Source organism: Bison bison, unplaced genomic scaffold (genome assembly GCF_000754665.1).
Source record: "Bison bison bison isolate TAMUID 2011002044 unplaced genomic scaffold, Bison_UMD1.0 scf7180017864316, whole genome shotgun sequence".
Taxonomy (NCBI): domain Eukaryota; kingdom Metazoa; phylum Chordata; class Mammalia; order Artiodactyla; family Bovidae; genus Bison; species Bison bison.
Window position 1 is genome coordinate 2,336,054 of NW_011494888.1, and position 26,098 is coordinate 2,362,151.

General features: G+C 42.3%; 1 protein-coding gene across 4 annotated transcripts in view; it reads right to left on the reverse strand.

The window, feature by feature from the left end:
* The window catches only part of CLCN3 (chloride channel, voltage-sensitive 3), an 89,163-nt gene that overhangs the window by 15,818 nt on the left and 47,247 nt on the right, over positions 1–26,098 (reverse strand). For all 4 annotated transcript variants that reach the window (XM_010852778.1, XM_010852780.1, XM_010852779.1 and 1 more), the window contains 8 exons: positions 14,771–14,928; positions 11,684–11,783; positions 10,223–10,410; positions 9,016–9,138; positions 7,725–7,931; positions 5,629–5,709; positions 4,170–4,715; positions 2,546–2,732 (listed from right to left, as the gene is read on the reverse strand). In XM_010852778.1, coding sequence (XP_010851080.1) covers positions 2,546–2,732; positions 4,170–4,715; positions 5,629–5,709; positions 7,725–7,931; positions 9,016–9,138; positions 10,223–10,410; positions 11,684–11,783; positions 14,771–14,928 — 1,590 coding nt within the window. The remainder of the gene's footprint in view (positions 1–2,545; positions 2,733–4,169; positions 4,716–5,628; positions 5,710–7,724; positions 7,932–9,015; positions 9,139–10,222; positions 10,411–11,683; positions 11,784–14,770; positions 14,929–26,098) is intronic.

Consider the following 26,098-nt stretch of genomic DNA (forward strand, 5'->3'; position numbering starts at 1 on the left):
CACACCTTCTTTATAACATTTCAAACCTGGTATACTTCAGATAAAAAAAAAAAACCCACAGCTGACCAGCTAAAACGGTCTGCTGTTTTGGTTTATAGCGACATAATCTCACCCCTATGAAAGCTGATGGTTAATTCTTAAAACAGTTTAGTGAAGCATATCATAGCTAACTTATTTACCACCCACTTACAAATTAAACTCCTGTGGGTAGAATATTAAATTAATGCATCTGTCCTCTAAATCTCTTCAAGATGAGTGAAAACGTTTGGACACCTTTTGAGTTCTGTTAATGCTGTAATACCCCCTTAGAAAGCCCTTCTGAACCATTCTCCGTGTCCACAAGACCACCACAGGGACCCACCCTTCCCTGACCCAGGCCTCTCCACCCACTGAGCTGTCTGCCCCCCATCTCCAGCTACTCATACCTTATCTTATTACAGTCCTGCTTGACTCATTTCCAACTGTGAAGACTTCAGGTGACCCCTTAGTGCAGAAACCACCACACACTCAAAACTAAACTCCTCCTCTTCTCCAAAGAGCTCACCATGCAACCTCCCTGATGCCAACACCAGGCACCACGTCGCTCCTGACAACCGAGTGGCCACTCCTGATTCATCCCTTTACTCGGGCACCAAGACTCTCAATTCGTCCACTCAGATTTGCTCTGCAAATCTCTGTGCAGGGGTCCTTTTCACAGTATCTTCACTCCTACCAGCCTAGTCAGCCCTCAGGACTCTGTTCCTCAACCTGAGTCGTTTTGTCTTCCCTTGCTGACTGCAGCCCCCATTACCTTCCACCCACCTGACCAGCCGCATTCCCAGGTTAGCCTCTCCTCAGCGCTACTTCTACCACGCTGCCTCTCTGCTCAACACCCTACCAGGGGATCGCAGTCTATACAGTATCAAGCTTAACCTCACTCTTTTTGTTATTAGCCTAAGAACAGAAGGCAGAAAGAACCCACTATATATGATGTATCTGCATTACGCTATGGATGCCCCAAGCAGTTTACAAAAGCTTCTATTATTTTTAACTACACGCACATTTTATCAGGTATTATGCTAACAGTTTTATATGCGTACCATTGTATATAACCCCCAACAGCAAGAGACAAGTAGTTACTACTTCCATTTTGAAGAAAATAAAAAATCAAGAAGTAAAGGAACTTTCCCAGAGTCTCCACGTTGAAAGTGGCAAAGCCACAACCCTGCTACAGACCTGACCGATTCCAAACACAAACTCGTCCTGATGAGAATCATGCTCCTCCTCACCAACACAACTCCACTTCCTAAGGTGCCCGCAGTGCTCTCTCCTGCAACACGGCCAGTTTCTTCCGACCCCACGAGCGCCAGGCCCAGCATCCCAGTTTTGCTGTCTGCACATTCCTGGCCTCGTGAACGAAGTCGCCCTTTGCCAAGCCCGCGCCTCTCTCGGCACAAAGGGAACGCCCACCCGGGCCGAGCCCCTGCCACCCGCTCACCTCGAGGCTCTGCTGCCCCCGTGGCAGGAGGGCCTGCGTTCACACTTCTTTCTATGTCATTCCTCACTTCCCCATGGCACGGATGAGTACCTGATTCTCTAGAGAGAACCACTGTCTCTGTCACTTTCATCTACAACACACCTGAAGATCAGTAACTACACAATTTTAACTCACTGAACAGAACTAAGTCAAAATACCCAGTATAACTAAATATAGCCAAAATTATGCTGACATTTTAAATATAAAATAAGTAACAATTTTTCAGTTTAAGAGGATAAGAAATAGATTCTTAGGAATTTAATGCCAGTATTTTGCTTTTCTTTTCATTAAAACAGAAGCTATCTTTTCCCCTTCTGCTATTGACGCACCTTAAGCAGAAGCAGCCTGATAAAGAAATCTTTTAGTACGGCTCACAGTCATCACCGCAGAGCTGGGGCGAAGGTGCTCGGAGCTCTGCTGGAGTGTGGACCCAGGAACCATGCCAGAGGTCACAGGTAAGCCTAGCAAAGAGTAAGCAACTCCTCGGACAGGACTAGACAAGCCTATGTTATCAGAGATGTTTGCTGTCATAAAGTAGTACACGATATTGAAATGAAGTTAACCACACCTACAGTTTTGCACTAACGCGTGCTCTGCTGCTGCTGCTAAGCTGCATCAGTCGTGTCCAACTCTGTGCAACCCCATAGACGGCAGCCCGCCAGGCTCCACCGTCCCTGGGATTCTTTAGGCAAGAACACTGGAGTGGGTTGCCATTTCCTTCTCCAATGCATGAAAGTGAAAAGTGAAAGTGAAGTCGCTCAGTTGTGCCCGACTCTTAGCGACCCCATGGACGGTAGCCTACTAGGCTCCTCCGTCCATGGGATTTTCCAGGCAAGAGTACTGGAGTGGGGTGCCATTGCCTTCTCCGAACACGTGCTCAGGGACAGGTAAAGTGAAAACTAGCTCTACACAGGCTGATGTCCCCGCTGGGCCCTTCTCCCTGACCCCACTCCTCTCCAAGCCACACACACACCCACACACACACACACACACACCCACACACACCCCTTCCCCCCCCAGTCTCATTACCTAGGCATGCAGCCGCACCGACCATGGCATACAGGCCGGGGGTGATGCAGTCAGCGCCGACCTCACACCACTCCTTAAAGATGAACCAGTCGTGGTGATAGTAGGCCAGCTGCTCCACCGCGATGCCCACGATGCGGCCGGCGATGGCGCCAATGGCCATGCTGGGGATGAACAGGCCAGACGGGACCTGCGACAGGGCAGATGCTCAGTGAGACAGGTTCTCTGCGCACCTGCCCTGCATAAGTAGTGGGACTCTCCTCTCACAGGGCAAAAATAAAGCTGCAGCAAACCCTGGCAACAGTCTACCTAACAATCCCAACTGAGTTACAGAGTAACAAACCACCTTCTCCAGCCCAAAGAGATGGTAACAAAACGTCTCCTTAGAAGGGACCAAACAGGCATCTCATTCTCCTGCATGTTAGAGCTTCAGCCAGGGTGGAGGAGGATGGGGGGGGGTCTTAGTGGCCTGCTCTGCAGTGACACAGGAGGCCGAGCTGGGGCTCCCCACACTGGGCAGCCACACCCTATTCCCTGGGAATCTGGTCTGCAGTACACAACGAGGAATTCAGGGTGTTAATCAGCTGACCTTATAACAGATTATCCAGGATGATGGGGATGGGCCTGAAGTATCACAAAGGCTTTTTAAAGGTGAAAGAAAAATTTAGAAGCGTTGTGTCAGAATGCAGAGATAAAACGAGATATGACCAGACACACTGGTTCTGAAGAGAAGGAAGGGGGCCATGAGCCAAGGCTCTTGGAGGCTGGAAAAGGCATTAAAACTGATTTTCCCCAGAACCTCCGTCACTCACGTGTACATGGTAACTTCAGCCCAGCAAGATCCAATTTGGAGTTCTGATCTCTGTGATTGTATTAAATGTGTGTGATTTTGTGGTGATTTGTCACAGCAGCAATAGGAAGCTAATATAAGTGGCTTTAACACATAATCACAACTCTGACACCACCCCCGAAGTAGAGAGTATGTCCTCCCAAGAACCCAGGACCTTGGTGACCATATGCAGAGAAAAAAACACAGCAGGCGGCATATGCAGGAGACAGCTTGGGCTGGGCTAGAAACGGTCCTCTTAGGACCCTCGCTGTGGGGACCCTGAGCTGCCACGAGAGGCACCTACCAGCCTCACCCACCCACACCCCACCCAGGCCACCATGTAGGAAAAGCCAGAGACAGGAGAGAGACAGACAGAGGGACAGATAGGGCAGGAGCCCTGGCGGTCCATCCCAGCTGTCAGAACCTGCTCAGCCCTGCTGCCTGACATACAGGTGGCTCTGAGATGCCCGGCCCGCACCATGTCTGCGGACAGCCGCAGAGCTGACCACACACAGCCTCGCTGCTGAGTACCCCTCCTGCTGACCCAACAGCGAGAGCACAGCGAGCAGCTCTCTTAAGCTGCTGGGCTTGGGGTCAGCTGCTATACAGCAACAGACACCATGCTCAACAAGACATCCTAACAAAGTCTTTTTCCCACAACTAAAAATTAAACCCCAAAGACAGCTTTCTCGGTCTGTATTTGTGACTCATCTTCAGATAAAACCTTCGTTTCTCTTGCCACGTACAAGTCTTGGACCCGCCACGGTTACCTCAGGATCCCCTCACATGGACACTTACCTTGATACCAAAAGTGAACACAGTCATTATGATCTTAAATATGAGAGCCAAGCACAGCTGCCATATGGCAGAGTACACCCCTAGGCCCGCAGGACGGTCGGGGATGTCGTCCACGATCTTGCTGGCGTTCATGTCATTCCTGTAGTCGCACAGGGAGGAGGACTCCAGAGGCCCGCAGTCCGTGAACAACTCTTTGATCAGCTCGCTGGTGTTGAGCCGCGTGTACGGGTTGGGGAAGGCAACCACAGCGGTGATGGCCGCCACCACGATGACCTCGAGGACCGGGTACTTCCCGAACTTGGTGGACTTGCGGCGGCGACACCAGGCAATGTTGGCCCTGATAAAGAAGGCTCCCCAGAGCCCGCCGAACACCCCCAGGAGGATAAAGGGAAACAGTTCAAACAGGTACCATGGAGTGTGATACTCCACGTAGAAGAGGACCAGGCGGCTGTTACCGAATGGATTGATGGATCTCAGAACAAAGGCAGCCACCAAAGCAGCAAAGAACGACCTCCACAGAGTCTTCAGAGGAAAGTAATAGCTGACCTAGGAAACCAAGGGAGAAATTAATGCTGTGATTTTAGAAAACTGTTCTGATAAGTTATAACTTGAGCAGTAAATATCAACGCTCTAAATTTTTCTGCAGCTAGAATTTATACATAATGGATTTTAATGCAGTAAGAAAAACACCACTATCTTAGTAACCTTGGCTATCACACCATTACAAATTCACAATATCGACTGATTATAAATGTCTAATAACCATTTAAAATACCTAGCATTGTGTTATTTTCAAAATGAGCTTCACCCCAGTTCAGTCGTGTTAGTTAAGAATAAATGTACCATTGCCGCTCCTGTTAGTTCACAAAAAAAGGATTAAATTTCCCTCCTCTCTACTGAAGCAAAAAAACGTAAACAACTCGGGGAGAAAAGTAAATTTTAAACCATTTCTGAGTCACAATTTTGTGTAAAAACTCTTAAGCACCAATGAGAGAACAAAAACAAAATATTCCCCTTAAGTGACTAGAATTATTTCCTTAAACATCAATAAGGGCCACAGAAGTAATCACACACAAAAGTTAAAAAGATGACTAAGAAACTGATTAAAAATCTTAAATAAAAACAAAGCTATAATTTAGCAAATAAGGACTGTTTCAAATATTTTCTATTAAATCTAATTCATTTGTGCTTACTTTTAATCATATCAAAAAGGTTAAATTTTAAATAACCACATACATGGATAATATTTTTTAAGACTTCTCAATAAAGAACATACATATTACTTTTTTTGACTTTTTAATGGAAGAAAGAGTGAAAAGCAACTATGAAACAAATTTGAAAACTCAAAAACAAAGTATCTATCACACCAGCTAACAAGACTGAGAAGTGCGCCAAAATACACACGTCATGGTGCTTGTGCTTCACTTTATTGCTACTGGTGGCTGTGGTCTTAACCCACCTCTTCCAGACTGAACAGCACTCCTCCGATCGGTGCGCCGAAAGCCACAGAGACGCCTGCAGCAGAGGCAGCCGACAGCACCTACGAAGAAGATGCAGCCGTTTCATACGCTTACAGACTCAGCAGGCCAAACTCAGTGTCTGCGTGTACTCAAGAGTGTCTACATCCCCAGCCAAATTTAACTCACATGTCACCTTCCTCTCCAAGCAAACACAAAATATTTCTTCTAAAAACACTTTTTTCTCTTCTGCTTTAAAAGTCATTCAAATACTCAATACTCAGTCAAAACACATTTGCATGAGATATACCAACATAAACAGGATGTAAAGGAGAAAAGGCAATGAATTCAAGCATCAAGATGCCTGCATGAGAAGACCAGCAAGCCAGGACTGGGGCTCAGGGAGAGCTGTTTGTTTTTAAGTAGGATATCATTTCTTCAGATTTCAGGGCTCACTGCTTCATCACTATCATTACTTCAGTCCACATCCTAGTGAAATGACCAGGGAACTGCAAACCCATCCCGTTTCCCTACATTTTTAGTCAACTGAGTCCTCTGAAGAGATGGCTGCTGCCACCACGGGAGCCTCATGTGAAGGTGCAAACCCCAGCTGCCCCGAGGGCCCAGGCTGACCGCCCCAAACCCCAGCACACAGGCCACGGGAAGGAAGGAACAGAACTCAGGGTCCCCCTCCAGCTCCCACCAGCATGAAGCCAAACACACACAAAGTCACTGGGCATCTACTCATAATTAACCACTTTTCTGAAGAGGCTTTATTCCTTCTACTACTTGACTCCAGCAAATATCTGAGGCTACCAATGCATTTCCTCAAATGCTGAATTTGTACATCTTTGAAAGAGAAATCTGAAATAATAAAAAATTAAATTCTAAGTGTTATGAGCATGAACTCCATAGTCAGGTTGCTAGTTGGTAAATTAAAAATGAACAGATACTTGTTTTACTTAAACTGTACCTGGCCTCAGAATGCAGACTCTGACACGGAGGAGCAAGTCTAACCTACCATTTCAGTGTTTTTTTCCCACCAACACGACTGTAGACAACACACCTTACAGAATTTTCTGATTCTACCTTTAACAGAATTTATAATCAAGCTAGCACCTATGTATCTACAACTCACAGATGTTTTACTTTGTTCCATATAGGTATCTAAGAATCATTTAAACATATCAAAAGAAGTGGGCAAAGGAAGAAAATCAAAATATGAGGCCTAAATGCTTTCAATTAACGTGAAAGCCAGCCATGTAGATCCCAAGGTGTCAGAATTAAGTTATGTCATAAACATCACAATGTGTCTACACCAAAATCCAGGTAAAGTTAATTTCTATAATATTACCTAATAAGGTAATTTTTGCACTTATAATGAACAAATAACAAATCTTCCCCTACAATGTCAAGGTCCAACAGCAAGTAATGGAAGTGAACTGACAAATGCAGACTAGACAGGGAAGTACGAAGGGACGGGGCTCCCACAGTCCGGAGCTAATAAGAAGGTGCAAGGAGCCCACTTTTCTTCTAGAAAATATCCACAGCAACCTGGAAACATCAGGTTTCAATGTCTCCACGATCTCAGGATGACCTAAACAAAAGGGCAAAGGAAGCTGCCCTAAAAAAACGAGTAAAGAGCGGGTGCTACATGCCCTTCACTGTGAACCAGTATCAACTTCAGGTGGTTTGACGCCCTCTGGGTTCCCTAAGGAGCCGCAAGCTCCCTGAGGTGGCACCCCTCCTCCAAAGGAAAACAGCTGGTGAGATGCCCCACCCCAGAAGAAACTCTGACGGGGAGAACCAGGAGAGAAAGCGATGCAACATTTGGGAAACACGTCAGAGAAGGAAAGGTGTAAGGTAAAGCAAAAGCAAAGGAAAATATTTCTGAAATCCTACTGAAACCAAGAGACACCAGGCCAACTCCAGAGGCCATTCAGAAAGGGGGAAGGAGTACAAGGAAGTCTCGTGTTACAATTTGAATCTGAGTACAGAACTTACCCAAAAAGTAGACAGTAAAATATGTGAAACTGTTCACGGACTAAGTGTATGTAATGGATATTCACCTGTTAAATAAATGACAGAATACACTTACCTCTCTTTTTTTAGCTTCATTTGTGCTGTACTTCGGAAAGAGGTAGGAAAAGATGTTTCCACAGCAACAGGCAACATGGACCAAGGGCCCTTCTTTTCCTAAACTCAAGCCTGATGCCACAGCCAGTACTAATGTGACGGTTTTAATCATTAAAGTCCATTTTCCCAAGTAGCCTCGGATGATGAATCCACTCAAAATAGTTTTAATCTACAAAGGAAATATCAAAGCAGCTTAATTTCCTTTAAGAAACTGCAAATTTCAGTGGGCAGTGGGAAGACTCACAATTCATTTTCTGAAAGTCTGAACTATTATGCTCTATATAATAAATCTGTAACGTATTCTAACTCTCTTCCCCTGCAAGGGTAGGAGGCAGCCCTAGCTCATGAACAAAACTGAAATACCAGGCCATGATAAGGGGCTACAGGCTTCAGTACAGGGGGTACAATTACATAACCAGTTAATGGTAAATCACAATATTTCTACTAGAGAAATATAATACAGTTAGATACATTTCAGACACTCTGTGTCAGAAATAAAGGTATTTTGCCTTTAAAGATGTTATATCTTCTCAGAGTAGAATGTGTAATTACGTGTAATATTTTCTTATATATTAAGAAGGATGTGTGACAACTGGTGAATACTATATGGTATTGTTCCGTATTAAAGATGTTCTTAATATAGCTTTACGATCACAAACATTGCTTTTAAAAGCTATGCACTAGAAAAAGTAACCTACTAAAGACAGAAAAATAATAATGGGGAGGAAAAAGAAGTAAGTTCATGTTCAATCCTACATGTATTCTTAACATTATTACTGATAAAATATAAAACCTCAACCTTTATACTATGATCAAATATTTAAAGTATAAAATCATTATAAATATTATTTGCCAAATTCAAGGATTATCTTATCTAATTAAAAAAGTTATAAAAAGAGAATAAATATATTCAAATCCAATTCATAAGAGAAAAACATCAACTAATTCACCAAAGAATTTTAGGCTGACTTTTTCCAAGTTCTTGGTGTTTAACTGAGTGCTGATATTTGTTTAGTTATGTACTACATTAGAGTGAGAAGAAAAAAAAAATTGACCTCTCCAGAAAACAATGAAACGACTTTGGGGAAGGATTTCTTTCAACAAAGTCTACTATCAGTGGACATTTTAAAAATTTTCTTTCTTGTATGACAGACCAACTGTTTCCCCAGCAAAACCATTATCTCGCCTCCCACGGGCAAAAACCTAAGCATCAGGATCACAAAATGTTAAGACACTGAGCACTGCAGGCTTACCTCTGGGATCCCAGAGCCACAGGCGTACGGTGCGAACACCTTCACCAGGGAGACGGCAAGAAAGGCGAAACTCAAGGCCCAGAAGATGTACATCATGTAGTTCATGATGTACGAGCCAGGACCCTGAAACCAAAGGGTCAACAGAACGAACTCACTAACTACTGACGGGCACTGCTAATCCCAGTGCATGCCACCTAAGCAACTTGCGGCAAACTCTGCAAAGGCTTGTGGTTTACTGCCACAACTGTAACAGCTTTACGGAGCACACTATTTAAGTAGAACCTAAAACATATTTGTATACATAGAAGGAGACAATCTATTTAATATTTTCCCTAGCTGCTTTCTGATCCCCAAAGTCTTGTTGCCAAGAATCTCAGCTGCACTTCAATCTCTGCCAACCCACAAACCAGTTTTTGAAAACAGTTGGTGAAGACAAAACTGCCTTCACACTCAGCTTTCATCTGTAGCAATTCTGGAGATAAAGTGGGAGACAGTAACTGCCCATGTCATTCTTTCCAGCTCTAAGATTCAACTACAAGAAAATTCTAAATACATATCCACAGCTCCTCAAAAACATATATATATATAAAATATATATATACTATTTTAACTTCTAAAATGTTCTTCATATATATATTATATATGACATTCTGACTTTTAAATGTTCTTTATAAAATATCATCAACAGTAAAATAATCATGTAAACACTGTAACGCCACAAGGAAAAATCTTAAGGATTTCTATAAAATTATCTCCAGTTAAGAGACTTACTTTACAATTCCTGAAAAATCTAAGGATTTCTATAAAATTATCTCCAGTTACAAGACTTATTTTACAATTCTTGATAACCTATACTTCCCAAACAGTTGTGATATAACAATGTTAATGAGCAGTTTTGATAACTTGGCTTCATATTAACCTGTGTTTATACAGCTCCTACTGCACTTCATTTCCACAATAAAAACACAGTTTACATCATAATGCAGTAGACTTGTTAGTGATTATGCAGTTAACTAATACCAGAGCTTTTGAAACAATACTTAAATTCTACTCACAGCAATGCAGTCTCATATTTTTCATTCTACCCTGTTCATACACTTCTCTATTCCCCTTTAGGACAGGTGCAGTCCTCTAGCTTGTTAAGTGAACTAGAGACCAGCTTCACTGTACTGACTGTTAACCCACTCGGACACAGGGCAGGACTCACCTCAGCCTGGCCTATGATCAACTCTGCCCACGTTTTCCACTGTGGACACTTGTCCCTCTCTTCGAACGTGGTTTCATTGGACCCCCAGCAGCACTGCTCGTGGTTGTACCAGAGTGCACTCAGGCAGATACCCTCCTTTAGGTCCGTCATCCAGTCGGCCGCAATGTCTATTAACCCAGCCAGTGCCCCTGCAAAAGATGTTGGAGACACTGAAGATGGTCCACTTCTGGGGCATCCGAAATTGTCAACTTACAGGGTCAAAGAGAGCTGGGGACGCCCTACAATAAATGGTCATATGGGAAATACTGCACAAACCTATGAACCTAAGGTTTTCAAATCTTACTATATGTACGTTTACACTACTTCTTAACAACCGTAAATAGCTATTCTTAGAATTGTTCTTCTTTGAAATTAAAACTAGTTAATGTCACTGAAATTGACTGTAACTTTTTAAATGTGTCTGACTCTTTCAAAGGCTGTCCCTTGGCAGAAGAGCCTCATCTCTGGCTGTGACATCAGAGTTTTTACTGGTGTTTTTTAATTGGAAACCCAATTCATAGACTTACAAAGGATCTTAAGCTCACTATAATGGAATAACCACTAGATTTAGTGAAACTCAAGGCAGGAATGAATTACTGTGACAAATAATCAGGTTTTTTCTTTTAACAGAAAAATAAAACATCTCAAGATCATATTACAAACAGAATACAAAGAATACACAAATTGATGGTCAAAATCTAAGTCCTTCTCATATAAAGTGAAGGGTCACATAAACACCTCAGAATCTCAGGACTTCCCTCTATTCTCTCCACAATTGTATATTTTTCTGTCATGCTCTTCAGGACATACCCTTCCATGGTGGAAGCTCAAATGTCAGTAAAGCAGCCCTTCCTGCTGGTTTGTACATCTTCCACTGCTATTCCAGTCGCGCCCAGGGCTACTGAGCACTCTGCGGCCCATTGGAGCCCAAAGTCCGGCCCTAGCCGTGGCCTGCCCACTCGCGAGCTGTGACACCTCGTCAAGTCGCTTAACCTCTCTGTGCTCAGCCCCCCATCTGCAACGAGTCAGACCATGGAACTGCCATGAGGTCTACACACACACAAAGCTTTTGGGACAGGGCATGACCCATAGGAAGCACTCAATAAATATTACCTATTTATTATGATGTAAACACTAAAATACACTTTACCGACCATCTGGTGCAGACTAGGTATTTTACAGATAAAGACAATGAGTGAGAAAGATCAAACTGGACACTTAAGGTGATCGAGCCAAGCCCAGAGCTCTGAGCCTCCTGCCTCCCACTCTTACATTTAAGGATATTTTTTTGAAGGAAAGAAACAAAACAAATGCTTCTAAAAATCCGAAAGTTTCTGGGGAAAAAAAAAACTGCAGGTAGGAGGGGAGAACTATTTATCGTCCTGCTAACCAGAGCAGCATTGCACGAACAGTCCTCTTTACCTGATGCCAACCCTGTGAGCGTCACCACGAGCCACCCTGACCACGCATCGTACAGGCTTTTTGTCATCTCCCATGCTGATTCTTTCTTTTTGCTGTTGATCTGAAATTAGAAATGGTCATGCTTCATTCTTCAAACTGTGAGTAGCAGCCACAATTCTAGAATCCAACAATTTCCTCAGTTACTATACATGGAACAGTACTTTCTCAACTAAGCAATAGAGTGAGTGAGTTTGGGGCAGAAACAGCAGGTCAGACGGCTGCCGCGCCTGTGAACCAGATGACAAGCATCGACCCAGAGCCTCAGAATGAGAGCAAGGGCCCCACCATCCACACAGACGCTGACCCAGATTGCTTCAGACTGCACCGAAGTTAGCTGGCATACACCTTTAATGTGACAGAAATAAGACATTACAGCTCAAAGCGGCTGTCACTCCCTGCTCTTTCTCTGGTCTAGCAGTTAAGTGGCATGTAGTGGTCCTAAAAGGCAAGGGCAGTGACGAACAGTACTGTGCCCGTAAACGCAGTACCACACAATCCTGTGAATAAAGGGGCTGCTGAAGCATTCAGGCCTGTAGCGTGCCAGTGTGCCGATGCCACAGGCGGGGTGCTGTCGCTGTGTGAGGCAGAGGATGCTGACAGACGTGACGCCAGCTCTTACCCGTAGACGCCCAGGGCCAGTCTGCTCTCTCAGTCAGCGTGTGCTTCACAAGAAGCCCCCGGAAGCGCCCACCCCTCCCTGTCCTGCTGCCTGGCTGCTCCACGTGCCACACTCTCAGGCCAGGCATTGCCTGCCCCACCGTCCCATGAGAGGGCTACAGCCAGAATTCAATGATCTGATCCCTTTCAAACATCTGGTCTATTTCAAGCCACAAGGCCACATTCAAAAGGCTGAATGAGGCAATTTTACTCCTCCTATGTTATAAGCAACCAATTACAGATATTCACCTTGTTTTAGGGTTGAAGGTAGATTATTCCTTTCAAAAATAATAAACCTCGCATTGCTTTTTCTTAATAACTGTAATGTTTAATAAAATACAATATTAAGCAGAAATTTGAAAGTCATCTAAACATTCATCAATACAGTATTGGTCCAAAAAACTGCAGTTACGTCTATGTCATGAGAAACTCTGTAGTCATTAAAAAAGAATGAGATAAATGCAGTATCATGTGGGGGAGAAAAGCAAGGCCTCCATGTGTATAGGATGCTACCATTTATCTAAGAAAAGTCTATAAATATATATGATTGTATTTTTAAAAAATAAAGGGACAACGTGACACTGGAAGCGCAACTCCTGAAGACTATGTGTAAAGACTGCACACAGCACTTCTCACACGCCGCGAAGGAGGAGGCCTGAGGAAAAGCCTCTGTGTGGTCTCTCTGAGCTGCAGCATAAGCCACTTTCACGGAGCGCCATTCTTACTTGAGCAAAAAATACTGCAACTATGGTTTTTCAGACTTGGAAATCTTTTGAGGTATTTTTCTCAAAAAACGAACCAAGTAAGCCTGTCATTTAAAGTAAAATGTGTATTTGGTTCCAATGACAGATTTTGAGCTTCAAAATAAAAATGAGAATTTTAAAGAACTTATATCCATTACTGTAAGAATGACAGATACCAACAGTTAAAGACTTTTCCGAGGAGATTAATGTTGACATTAACGAATGTGGCTTTTTTTGATACTGTATACTGATACGGTACAATGAACATGTCAACTATTCAGAGAACTGCATGAATCAGTGAATCAGTATTTGCCAAATGATCACAGCATAATGTTACAAAATCGTTCACTCAAAGTTCAAGGGGAACCAAAGGATTTTAATGTGACCAAAGACAAGAACTTCGCTGATACAGTTTTAGGTCACACACTGCAGCTAGCCTTTAAGAAACTAACCACATGTCCCTGTCACTGTCTTGCAGTATCAAAGAAGAAAATCCACAATGACCTGAAAAGGTTATTAAAATACTCCTGGCTTTTCCAACTACGCGGCTGTGAGGTTGGATTTTCTTCATGTACTTCAATCGAAATGCCCAGCAGTCTGCAGCAGCAGGTAAGAAAACCCAGCGGCTCTCAGGAGACCAGACAGTAACGAGTGAGGTTCATGAAGATGCAGTCCAGCGCCGCTCTCTCACTGAGCATTTTTTATCTCGGAAAATAGCTATTTTTCATACAAACATTGTTTGTGTTAACACGTAATGAGCTTGTTATTGCTACTTTTAAGTGTATGTTTTGGAAATTTCTCAGTTTTATCATCTAATATGGTGTCATGTCTTATTTCCAGAAAGGGTGAATATTGACTAATGAATCTGAGAAGCAGTACTTTGCATAAACAATATAATCTAAGTCTAATTTCAGGTTTAATAGATATATAAACATTATTATGAAAAGTAGTAACTCATTTGTACAAGCAATTATTACATCTATGAGTTAACTTCAGAGCTCAAATTTGCAAATGGCCTTTTAGAATTTGGAATTTTATTTTCAAGAGATTTTTTTCTCTTAAAATTTTTGAATGACACTATCAATAAACCACAAACAACAACAAAAAAGATAACATACGTTGTAGTTTCTAAGCAAAAGCCATTCTTTTATTATTAGTACTTTACACCAACATTCCATATGTCCACACAGGACTCAATTTGAGAAATAGCTCAGATTTAAAACCAAGAAAGGAGATAAAATAGCAAAGCCCCAGGAAACTATCTCCCCAGTAAGCTGCTTCTTTTTCCAACAACTGAAATTATGTAACACATTTCCTCTTTGGCCTGATGCTCAAAGTCAAGAGCCATGCTGACTGCTACCTCCTGAACTTGGCTTGATCTTCCTCAACTCTTAGGCCTTTGCCTTTCCCTCCTATTCTGTCTTCCTCTACTTCGATTGTAAGCTGCTTCAAATCCCTTCCAGAAAGAAAAAGGATATAAATAAACTTTTAAAACCTATAGAGAAAAAACCGTATTACTTATAATATGTGGAACCTTACTTAAGTGTACTTGTAACATTTTGGCAGCCTGAGATCACTGGCAGAAAGACAACATTATTCAAGGATCTCTCTGTGCGCTGCTGTTGTAAAGATTACTGAGCAAACGTACCCGTCGATGCCTTTCTCTGTCTTTACACTTCTCTCGCACCCAGTCGATGGTGTGGAAGTCATCATAGGTGCCAACCCCGGGGATGGGCTCGTCCAGAAGATCCAGCAAGTGCGTGGAGCTGCTGATGCTGCCCCCGTTGGTCATTGTGTAGTGAGTTCCTGCAGAGCCAACAAGGAACAATGAGCGTGTTCTGTGAGCGACAATGGAGAGCTATGCGGCTCATTAGTAATTCCTAAAGAAATAGGATCACTTGAAGTAATTACAATCAACAGAGGAAGGAAAGCATTAAAAAAATGCATCTGAAACTTGGAAGTAAGGAAAAGGACTAGGGCACATCCTGCCCCACTCACATGACAGCATGAAAAGCCATCTTCCTAAGTCATCTGAGGGAGGCCCTGGGGAAGGGCGCTCTGCAGGACTTCCTGGTTACCACCCACCAGGGCACAGAGTCCACAAAGTGAGAACATGGGGCAGAGGATGGATACACTGAAATGTATGGATACACCGAAGGATACATTGAAGATGGATACACTGAAGATGAAGATGGATACATTGAAGATGAAGATGGATACATTGAAGATGAAGGTGGATACATTGAAGATGAAGGTGGATACATTGAAGAAAATTACAACTGCCCTAGCAAAAAGGCAACTGTATTCTGTCCAGGAGAAAAGACAATGCTCAGTGGAGGTGTGGGTTATGCGGTCAAGATTCTGTCCCAGGAAGAAGTTCTTCCTCTCCCTGACAATGTCTCTCTCCCTCTTGAAAAGCCTCCTCTACATCAGCTGTGTCAGCAAGCAGGTTCCCTCGCTAGAACTCAATATATACTATTTGACCAGCGTCCACTATGCAACAGACTTGAGGGTATAAGGAAGGGGACTGAAAGACAATTCACAAAAACACAACTGGCTCTTAAATTTGAAAAGAAATTCAATCTAACACAAAAAAGAAACGCAGAGCAAAGCTACAGTATCATTCTCCTCTATCAGACTGGTAAAGATTTAAAAAGTTGGCCAATGCACTGAGTTGGCCAAGATACAGGGAAAAGAGGTCCTGGAACAAAATCATTAGGTTCAGTATCAACTGGTGCAAGCTCGTTGAGAAGGGAAAGCTGCACACATGCTGTCCAGCCCAGCGAGCAAAGTCCGGGAACTCTTCCTGCACTTACACTTGTGTAAGCCCGTAAACTGTGCCGTGTGGGCACAGAACCGCACCAGAGCTCTAGGAAGAAAGCGAAGCAAACGAATGCCAAAGTGCTCACAGTCTAAAACTGGGGTCAGCAAAAAGGCCTAAGAGCCTATCTGCTAGGCTTTGGAGGCCGAGCAGTCATAACTATGCAGCTCTGCCATGCTGAGTCCAAGTCTGCCATGTCAGTGCAAAAGAAGTCCCAACAACACACAGATGAGTGAATATGGCTGTGTTTCAGTAACAGTTTATTTACAGGAGAAGAGCAAGATTTCACCTAATGCCTGACCCTATTTTCAAAGGCAGTGTAGCAAGTTTAACTGGAAAATTATTTGGTTCAATTTATTTTGGGTTAAATGTTATGGTATATTTAAATACAGAGAAAATACTATGAAGCAAAATGAACCAACATGTTAATAATGGTTACCTCTGGGAAGTAGATTTGTTAGAAAAGGCAGAGAAGGGAACTTTAATTTTCTGCATAGCTGTCACAGGTGTATCTATACCCAAATATACATATGTGCACGTGCTCAGTTGTGTCTGGCTCTTTACGGCCCCAAGGACTGTAGCCTGCCAGGATCCTCAGCCCACAGAATTTTCCAGGCAAGAATACTATAGTGGGTTGCCATGCCCTCCTCCAGGGGATCTTCCCAACCCAGGGATCAAATCCGGGTCTCCTGCACTGCAGGCGGATTCTTTTTCATCTGAGCCCCCATAATTTCAAACAGGTGATCTTAACATAATTGATTACAGATTACATCTTCAAATTATGCAGCAGTAATAGATTTTATGCCAAAAAATAAACATCTAAAACTATGTTGGTTTAAAATAAATGTACGAATTGATACAGAATATAAGGAGTGGCACTATACTCATGTTTAAACAAACACCATAAAAAGAGACTCAAGAAACCCATTTAGTTTATTTTGTGGTTTTATGGAAAACCAAAATTCCAAACAGCAGAATTCTCAGACTACTCTTGCAGTCTGATGGTTTAAACGAACTTGTCCTCTTTTGTTTACAAAGAAACTATCGGAAATGTTCAGTCATTCACAAAAAACGACCCTGGCAAAGCCAGAACCTGCACTTTGCCCAGCACTGTGAACAATGCCAGGCTAGAGCAGGAGAGGCTCCTCAATCAGCCAGGAGCGGGAGGGAGAGGTGCTTGGAGCCCCCACGTCCGTACAAGGACTCGTTTTTATTACCGTCCAGATAGAAGGAAATAAACTATACCCGGCTGCAAGTTCTGTTCTTTGATCATTCAAAGAGGCAGTTGAAACAAGCATTATCACAGAAAGGGTTATTAGTATTTCAAATGATATAATACTGAATACTGGGCTTCCCTGGTGGCTCAGCAGTAAAGAATCTGTTTGGAGACATGGATTTGATCTGTAGGTTGGGAAGATCCCTGAAAGAGGAAATGGTAACCCACTCCAGTAATGTTGCCTGGAGAATTCCATGGACAGAGGAGCCTGGCAGGGCTCCAGATGGGGGTCGCAGAAGAGTCAGACACAACTGAGCCACTCAACAACAACAAATACTGAATATTCTACAATGAACTTAGCATTTCTTTACTTCTACCAGATAGAACAAAGTCCCTCTTTCCTCTCCACTTACAACATTTGAATGCTCGGCCTGGAAAGGTATAAGATTCTAACAGGAGAGTGAGTAGCGTACTGACTTCAGAGTTTTGGCAGAAGCACTCCAGGATAAATAATTTCTCATTCTGGCTAAGGTTTAAAGGCCCAGTTCCTCAATGGCCCATGCCTGCTCACGTAAAACACAAGCCCTAAACCCTCCATGGCAACCTTGACATGCTCCAGGTCCCCCTCCCCTGATTTTATTCAGTAGTTTCCACTTTGTCAAAACTAACTGAAAGGCCATAAATTTTCTTAAGAAAAAGCGACTGGAGAGTAAAAACAATGACAGCATTTATATTGCCTTGACAAATTTCCGCATCTCTGGCTCCACCTTCGGTATGATAATATTAAAAATGGTCGTTTTGAAGATATTTTTGGAGGGAAGCATCAAAGCCTCTGTGATACCACTCAGGAAGACGTCTGGGGTAGTCTGCTCCAAAAGCATAAGCAAAACAAACTGAGGGAAATTCTACAAGGTAAGTGGCTTGCGATCTTCAAAAATGTCAGTCACGAAAGACTAGCTGCACTAGATAAAAGGAGACCACAGAGACGCGCAACCGAACTCAGTCTGTGCCTGGGATGGGCAGCGCAGGACCGGGACAGCCAGGGCAACACTCAGTACACTGGAGAACCGTCGGAATAATGACTGAATAACATGATCAGCGCCAACTTTCTGACTTTGAAAACTGTACTGAAGCTATGGACGAGCTATATATCCTTTCATAAGGAAACACACACTGAAGTATTTAGCGGTTGCAGGGCATCACATCTGTATGTGCGCATGCTCGGTCGCGTCCGACATTTTGTGACCCCAAAGAGAGCCCTCCAGGCTCCTCTGTCCATGGGATTCTCCAGGCGAGAGTGCTGCAGTGGGTTGCCAGGCCCTCCACCGGGCGATCTTCCTGACCCAGGCATCAAACCCACGTCTCCTACATTGCAGCCAGATTCTTTACCATGGAGCCACCTGAGAAGCCCCATCGCGTCTGCATCTTACCCTTACAGGGTTCAGGGAAGAAGAACATGGTGCATCCCATATGTACAATTAACAGTGTGTGCAGTGTGTGACAGGGAACGGCACACATGACAGAAAGAGACAGGATGAAAGCATGAGGTAAAACGCTAACACTCAGGAATCTAGGGGGAGGGCATATGAGACTCTCTGCACTATTTTTCAACATCTCTAAGTCTGAAATTAAAAAGAATTTTTAAGACTACTGTGATATATTTTGCAAACTTCAAACTTTGCCCTATTCACTCTTATCTGGGTAGAGATGGAGACACGCATTACTGATCTTAATTATTACTATTCTACACAAAAAATCAAAAGCAAAATTTCTGTACCACCTAACATGCACTGACACAGTAAATTAGCAGCTGCTAAGAATTCCCAGCTGCCTGCAGCATGAAGATACTAAGCAAATGAAGCGTGTATCCCCAACAGGCTTCTGAACTAGGGAGGAGAGAGCAGAGACCAGTGTTCTTATTTTCAGGGGCAGCACAGGCCTAGTCCCCCACACATTCACAGAAGCCTTGTGTCCTGCCTCAGTGACTTTCCAGTCACTAGTCTGTAGAAACTACCCCAACATCGAACATACAGAACTGCACAGTAATTAAAAATTCCTGAAAATCAGAAATAAAACATTCAAGCGTTTCACACCAGGGCACCCCACGTACCAACATTTCATGTCTGGGCATCCCTTGACACTTCAAAGAATTGGCCTGTCAGTCTGTGTGCCCAGCAGACTTCCGGGAGGTCAGCCTGTCCCCTCAGGCCTATTTGCTTCCGCTGGACACAGTGACAGTGTACAGAAGAATTGATGGGTCTTCCTGCTTTAGGGGAGCCCACACGTTTATCTATTCAGATTCACTGTCTGCCCTCTAATTATTCCTAAAATAAGTCTGAGTCCTTCTGTGACTCTTGACATCAAATTGGTTTTGGAATTAACAAAGATCGGTTTTGGTATGAAAATAAAAACTTTTTGCTAGTTGATTAGAGTATTTCTTTGGCTCTGATAAACATGATGAAAAGGCATCTGCAGAGAAAGGCAGACAGTCCAATCTGGCTTTAACCTGTCTCCTTGCATTCTGCTTCTTACTGGGCTGTAACTGACAACTGAAAAAAAAAAAATCTATCATATTCAATGCAAAATCAATCAACGTAATTTTACAATTTAAAGTCTGCTTTAGGATTGCTAGATAAAATTCAAGAATTACCTGGCTATTAAAAAACAAGGGGGGGGGTGTTCAAACTTTTACTTCAGTATGTGTGTGACATCATTTCACATATTTTCTTTTATACTTTGTTCTACCAAACATGGAAATCTGAGTACTTCAAAGAAGAAAAGGAAAGCCTGGGTCCTACTCCAAACTGGATAGGAACATTCGTTCTCACAGGATCATAGAAATGCCTACGCATCATTGCATGTTAGCAGTAATTTCAAAGACGTTACGTTTCCTAACAGTAACAATGATGTTTAAATATTCGTAATTATTATTTGTGTACAGTTCACTGCAATCTATATTTCACTTAAAGTTTACCTTACAAAGGATAAAATGAGACAAATACAAATGACTTACATCTCTGTGTTAATAAAATCCTTGTAAGCAGGAGTGTAAGTTACCCAGCGCCATCACTCCACTCCATTTCATGCGTGACACAGCACACACCTCAGAGGCGATGCCACAAGCACAAGTGAAAGCTCTCTCACAGGCAAAGTGCATCTCCTTTTCTTTCCTAAAATACTATTTTAAGGACCGAGAAATTAGCAAATTATAACAGGGCTTTCCAAATCAAGTGGTGAGGCCACACTCCCTCATAAGACCTCTCCCTGCCCTCCTTGTCAAATCCTCTTAGAGCTGGGGGATACAAAGTGACACCATTTACTTGGACTTCTCTCCAAGAACGTGCAGCGCTCACTGACGCAGACACCCCAGGACACCTTTTGGAAATCATCAGACCTCTGTCCAACAGTATCTCCTCATCCTCAGTGCACATGCTTCCCACCAATTCAGGAAACGCCCTCCGCCACAGGGAAAATCAGAGTACAAGATTCAGCACTATAGCTCCTCAGTTTCAAACTCAGGCTTCTGAAACCGAAAAGAACAGGCAAAATCTTAAATGGCAATACATCTGAGTTGTAAGCAATGGGATTCTGGGTTTCAAAATGTTTTAAGTAAAAAGGAGTTTCTGCAATAAGCCTTGGACTGAAAAGAGAACAGATGAGAAGCAAGTCTATACAGTTACGTAAGGTTTGCGGGGGAAGCAAGGAGAGGGAACTGAGTAAAGAAGAGAGTTAAAACAGTTAAACTGGCAACTGGCTTCACCTTTCCACATTTTCTACAAGAAAAAAAGGTAAAATCAAACTAGCCACACGTATTTATAAGCTTTCCATTACTTAGCATATTTTCACTACTCAACACAGTTCGTAAAAACCATTTCAGGTCATTAAATGCATCAGCACATCATTTTCAATGGACTTCAAACTGCTGTATTTAATTGCTATGATGCACTATCATTTAGGTTAGTTTGCATTACAAACAGCATATATAATGAACATATGTGTACCTACTTAGTCATCCACTTTCCTAACTAATTTTTAAAATTTTAACCTTTTTCTTGTTCTTAACTTTCTTTCCCAACCCTATGTCCAGATATTCAATATTAACAACCAGATGTACCTCCAAACTGAAAGTAACTACATTATTTCCAAACTGAAAATAACTACATTACCCAGTATTGTCCTCAGGTTAGATTAGTATCTATGTGATGGAGCTTCATTGTCTCTGCCTACCTCGAAACCCTTCCCCCTTCTTTCTGAAACAGAACACATTATTTTTAGGAAACTTCTATTCCTCAGGGCATGTAGACTTGGTGGGAGAGTCAGTCAAACCATCTTCACACTTCCCTCCCCGCCCCAACCCCAGGTCACCATTCTCATCAGAATCGACCTCCTGAAGAAATAAACCATAGCCATCACCGTCAACAAAAGAGTCCGAAATGCAGTACTTGAATGAATGCAATCTTAAAAAACGACAGAGTGATCTGTTTGTTTCCAAGGCAAACCATTAAACATAACAGTAATCCAAGTCTATGCCCCAACCAGGAATGCTGAAGAAGCTGAAGTTGAACAGTTCTATGAAGACCTACGTGACCTTCTAGAATTAACACACGAAAAAGATGTCCTTTTCATTACAGGGGACTGGAATTCAAAAGTAGGAAGTTAAGAAACACCTGGAGTAACAGGCAAATTTGGCCTTGGAGTACAGAATGAAGCAGGACAATGGCTAATAGAGTTTTGCCAAGGGAACGCACTGGTCACTGCAAACACCCTCTTCCAACAACACAAGAGAAGACTCTACACATGGACGTCACCAGATAGTCAACACCGAAATCAGACTGATTATATTCTCAGCAGCCAAAGATGGAGAAGCTCTACACAGTCAGTAAAAACAAGACTGGGAGCTGACTGTGGCTCAGATCATGAACTCCTTATTGCCAAATTCAGACTTAAATTGAGGAAAGTTGGGAAAACCACTAGACCATTCAGGTGTGACCTAAATCAAATCCCTTATGATTATACAGTGGAAGTGACAGATTCAAGGGATTAGATCTGATAGAGTGCCTGATGAACTATGGACAGAGGTTCATGACATTGTACAGGAGACAGTGATCAAGACCATCCCCAAGAGAAAGAAATGCAAAAAAGCATAATGGCTGTCTGAGGAGGCCTTACAAATAGTTGTGAAAAGAGAAGCAAAAAGCAAAGGAGAAAAGGAAAGATATACCCATTTGAATGCAGAGTTCCAAAGAACAGCAAGGAGAGATAAGAAAGCCTTCCTCAGTGATCAATGCAAAGAAATAGAGGAAAACAATAGAATGGGAAAGACTAAAGATCTCTTCAAGAAAATTAGATACACCAAGGGTACGTTTCATGCAAAGACGGGCACAATAAAGGACAGAAATGGTATGGCCCTAACAGAAGCAGAAGATATTAAGAAGAGGCGGCAAGAATACAAAAAAGATCTTCATGACCCAGATAATCACGATGGTGTGATCACTGACCTAGAGCCAGGTATCCCGGAATGTGAAGTCAAGTGGGCCTTAGAAAGCATCACTACGAACAAACCTAGTGGAGGTGATGGAATTCCAGTTGAGCTATTCCAAATCCTAAAAGATGATGCTGTGAAAGTTCTGCACTCAATATGCCAACAAATTTGGAAAACTCAGCAGTGGCCACAGGACTGGAAAAGGTCAGTTTTCATTGCCATCCCAAAGAAAGGCAATGCCAAACGCTCAAACTATCACACAATTGCACTCATCTCACACACTAGCAAAGTAATGCTCAAAATTCAAGCCAGGCTTCAACAGTACATGAACCGTGAACTCCCAGATGTTCAAACTGGTTTTAGAAAAGGCAGAGGAACCAGAGGTCAAATTGCCAACATCCCTTGGATTATGGAAAAAGCAAGACAGTTCCAGAAAAACATCTATTTCTGCTTTATTGATTATACCAAAGCCTTTGACTGTGTGGATCACCAAAAACTGGAAAATTCTGAAAGAGATGGTAGTACCAGGGCACCTGACCTGCCTCTTGAGAAATCTGTATGCAGGTCAAGAAGCAACAGTTAGAACTGGACATGGAACAACAGACTGGTTCCAAATAGGAAAAGGAGTTGTATATTGTCACCCTGCTTATTTAACTTATATGCAGAGTACATCATGAGAAACGCTGGACTGGATGAAGCACAAACTAGAATCAAGATAGCTGGGAGAAATATCAATAATCCCAGATATGCAGATGATACCACCCATATGGCACAAAGTGAAGAAGAACTAGAGCCTCTTGATGAAAGTTAAAGAGGAGAATGAAAACATTGGCTTAAAATGTAATATTCAGAAAACTAAGATCATGGCATCCAGTCCCATCATTTTATAACAAATAGATGGGGAAACAGTGGAAACAGTGGAAATAGTGACAGATTTTATTTTTTGCAGCTCCAAAATCACTGCAGATGGTGACTGCAGCCATCAAATTAAAAGACCCTTGCTCCTTGGAAGAAAAGTTATGACCAAGCTAAACAGCATATTAAAAAGCAGAGACATTACTTTGCCAACAGAGGTCCATCTAGTCAAGGCTGTGGTTTCTCCAGTGGTCATGTATGCATGTGAGAGTTGGACTACAAAGAAAGCTGAGTGCCAAAGAATTGATGCTTTTGAACTATGGTGTTGGAGAAGACTGTTGAGAGCCCCTTGGACTGCAAGGAGATCCAACTAGTCCATCCTAAAGGAAATCAGTCCCGAATATTCATTGGAAGGACTGATGTTGAAGCTGAAACTCTAATACTTTGGCCACCTGATGCAAAGAACTGACTCATTTGAAAAGACCCTGATGCTGGGAAAGATTGAAGGCAGGAGAAGGGGATAACAGAGGATGAGATGGTTCGGTGACATTACCGACTCAATGCACATGAGTCTGAGTAAACTTCGGGAGTTGGTGTTGAACAGGGAGGCCCAGCGTGTTGTGGTCCATGGGGTCGCAAAGAGTCAGACACGACTGAGCAGCTGAACTGACTGTTGACTGACTGACAGTGATATACAGACAGAAGAGTCTATTTTTTTTTTTTGACACCTGAACTTCAAAAGGATAACAGGACACAGGACAGTCCCAGATCTTAGAGTGTATAAGAAAGCATGATCTGAAAGCAGGAGCTCCCAGATTTAACACAAAAACCTTCCTGGGGGTCTGATGTCAGATGCCGTGACCATCCTTCTACTGCCCATGGCTGGAAAACAATGAAACTAGAGAAAAGATCACTTTCTCTGCAGCATGGCCCATTAGAGAAATCCCAGGACCTAATGCACTCTGAGGTCAGAAAGACCTAGATTCAAATCCCAGGGCTGCCACATAAGCCAGCAGGAACTACCTACTAATCTCTCAGGTACCTAGGCAATGTCACCTACCTGTAGGCTGTGGTATGTGAACTGCAGATAAGCCGTGTAAGATACCTACTATTATATACTATATCTGACAAACAGTAGGAAATCAATAAACACAAGTTACTGTTTCTGCTCAAATATTTTGGAACTTAAAATGGGCTTATTATATTACTCACATGGTATTAATATTAACCAAAAGACTGACAATATGACGAACAGAAGAAAAAAATTGTATTACAAATACGAGCAATGATTTCTTCTTAGAACTATATACTGAGCAAAATCCTATAGATTTTTAACATAACTTAATTCATTATACCTGGTATGGCCACAAAAACAAATCTCTAAAATGCACAGTAAATGACCAACCTTTCCATAAAACAGACATCTTATAATTTAAATATCACCAGCAATATTTCATAGTTCAAGTATCAGCAAGTACGATGTGTTTTAGTGTTACTGATTCTAATTAGTGAGTGAGCTTTCTTGCATAATGAGTGAGCTTTCTTGCAAAAATAACTTTATTTATAAGAGGACTTTTGTCTTTTTTCCCCAGACACAATAGTTTATAATATTCATGCATTCCAATGTAAACACGTTTTATTAATACCTGTAACCTAAACAAAGAGTTTTTAAATTATCTGCAGGAAAATTCCACTTTCAATTTATGTTATTTATGTTGTTTTGTTTTTTGTGCTGAAACGTTGTTGATTTACAATGCTGTGTCAGTTTCAGGTGCACGGCAAAGTGGTACAGTTATACGTGTGTATCTGTTCTTTTTCAGAGTCTCTTCTCTTACAGGTTATTACAAAACATTGAGTATAGTTTCCTGTGCTATACAGTAGGTCCTTGTTGGTTATCTATTTTATATATTTATACATACATACATATATATATATATATAGTAGTGTGTATATATTAATCTCAAATTCTTAATTTATCGTTCTCCACCCCTTTCCCCTTTGGTAATCATAACTTTTGTTTTCTATGTCTGTGGGTCTATTTCTGCTTAGTATGTAAGTTCATTTGTATGATTTTACTTGTGTGTGTGTGTGTGTGCTCAGTTATGGCTGACTCTTTGTGATCCCAGGGTCTGTAGCCCACCAAACTGCTCTGTCTAAGGGATTCTCCAGGCAACAATACTGGAGTGGGTTGCTATTTCTTTCTCCAGGGGATCTTCAAGACCCAGGGACTGAACACGTGTCTCCTGCTTTGGCAGGCAGATTCTTTACCAGAGTCACCAGGGAAGCCCCATTTTATTTTTTTATAGTCTACATATAAGTGATACCATATATTTGTCTTTCTCTGTCCATAATGCTTCACTATGATGATCTCTATGTCCATCCATGTTGCTGAAAATGATACTATTTCATTTTTATGGCTAAGTAAAATTCCACTGTATGTATGTACATTGTCCTTCTCCATTCATCTGTTTATAGACACTGAGGTTACTTCCATATCTCGTCTATTGTAAATAGTGCTGTTATGAACCTGGAGGTACATGGATCTTTTCGAATAATGGTTTTTTCCAGAAATATGTCCAAGAATGGGACTGTAACATCATTT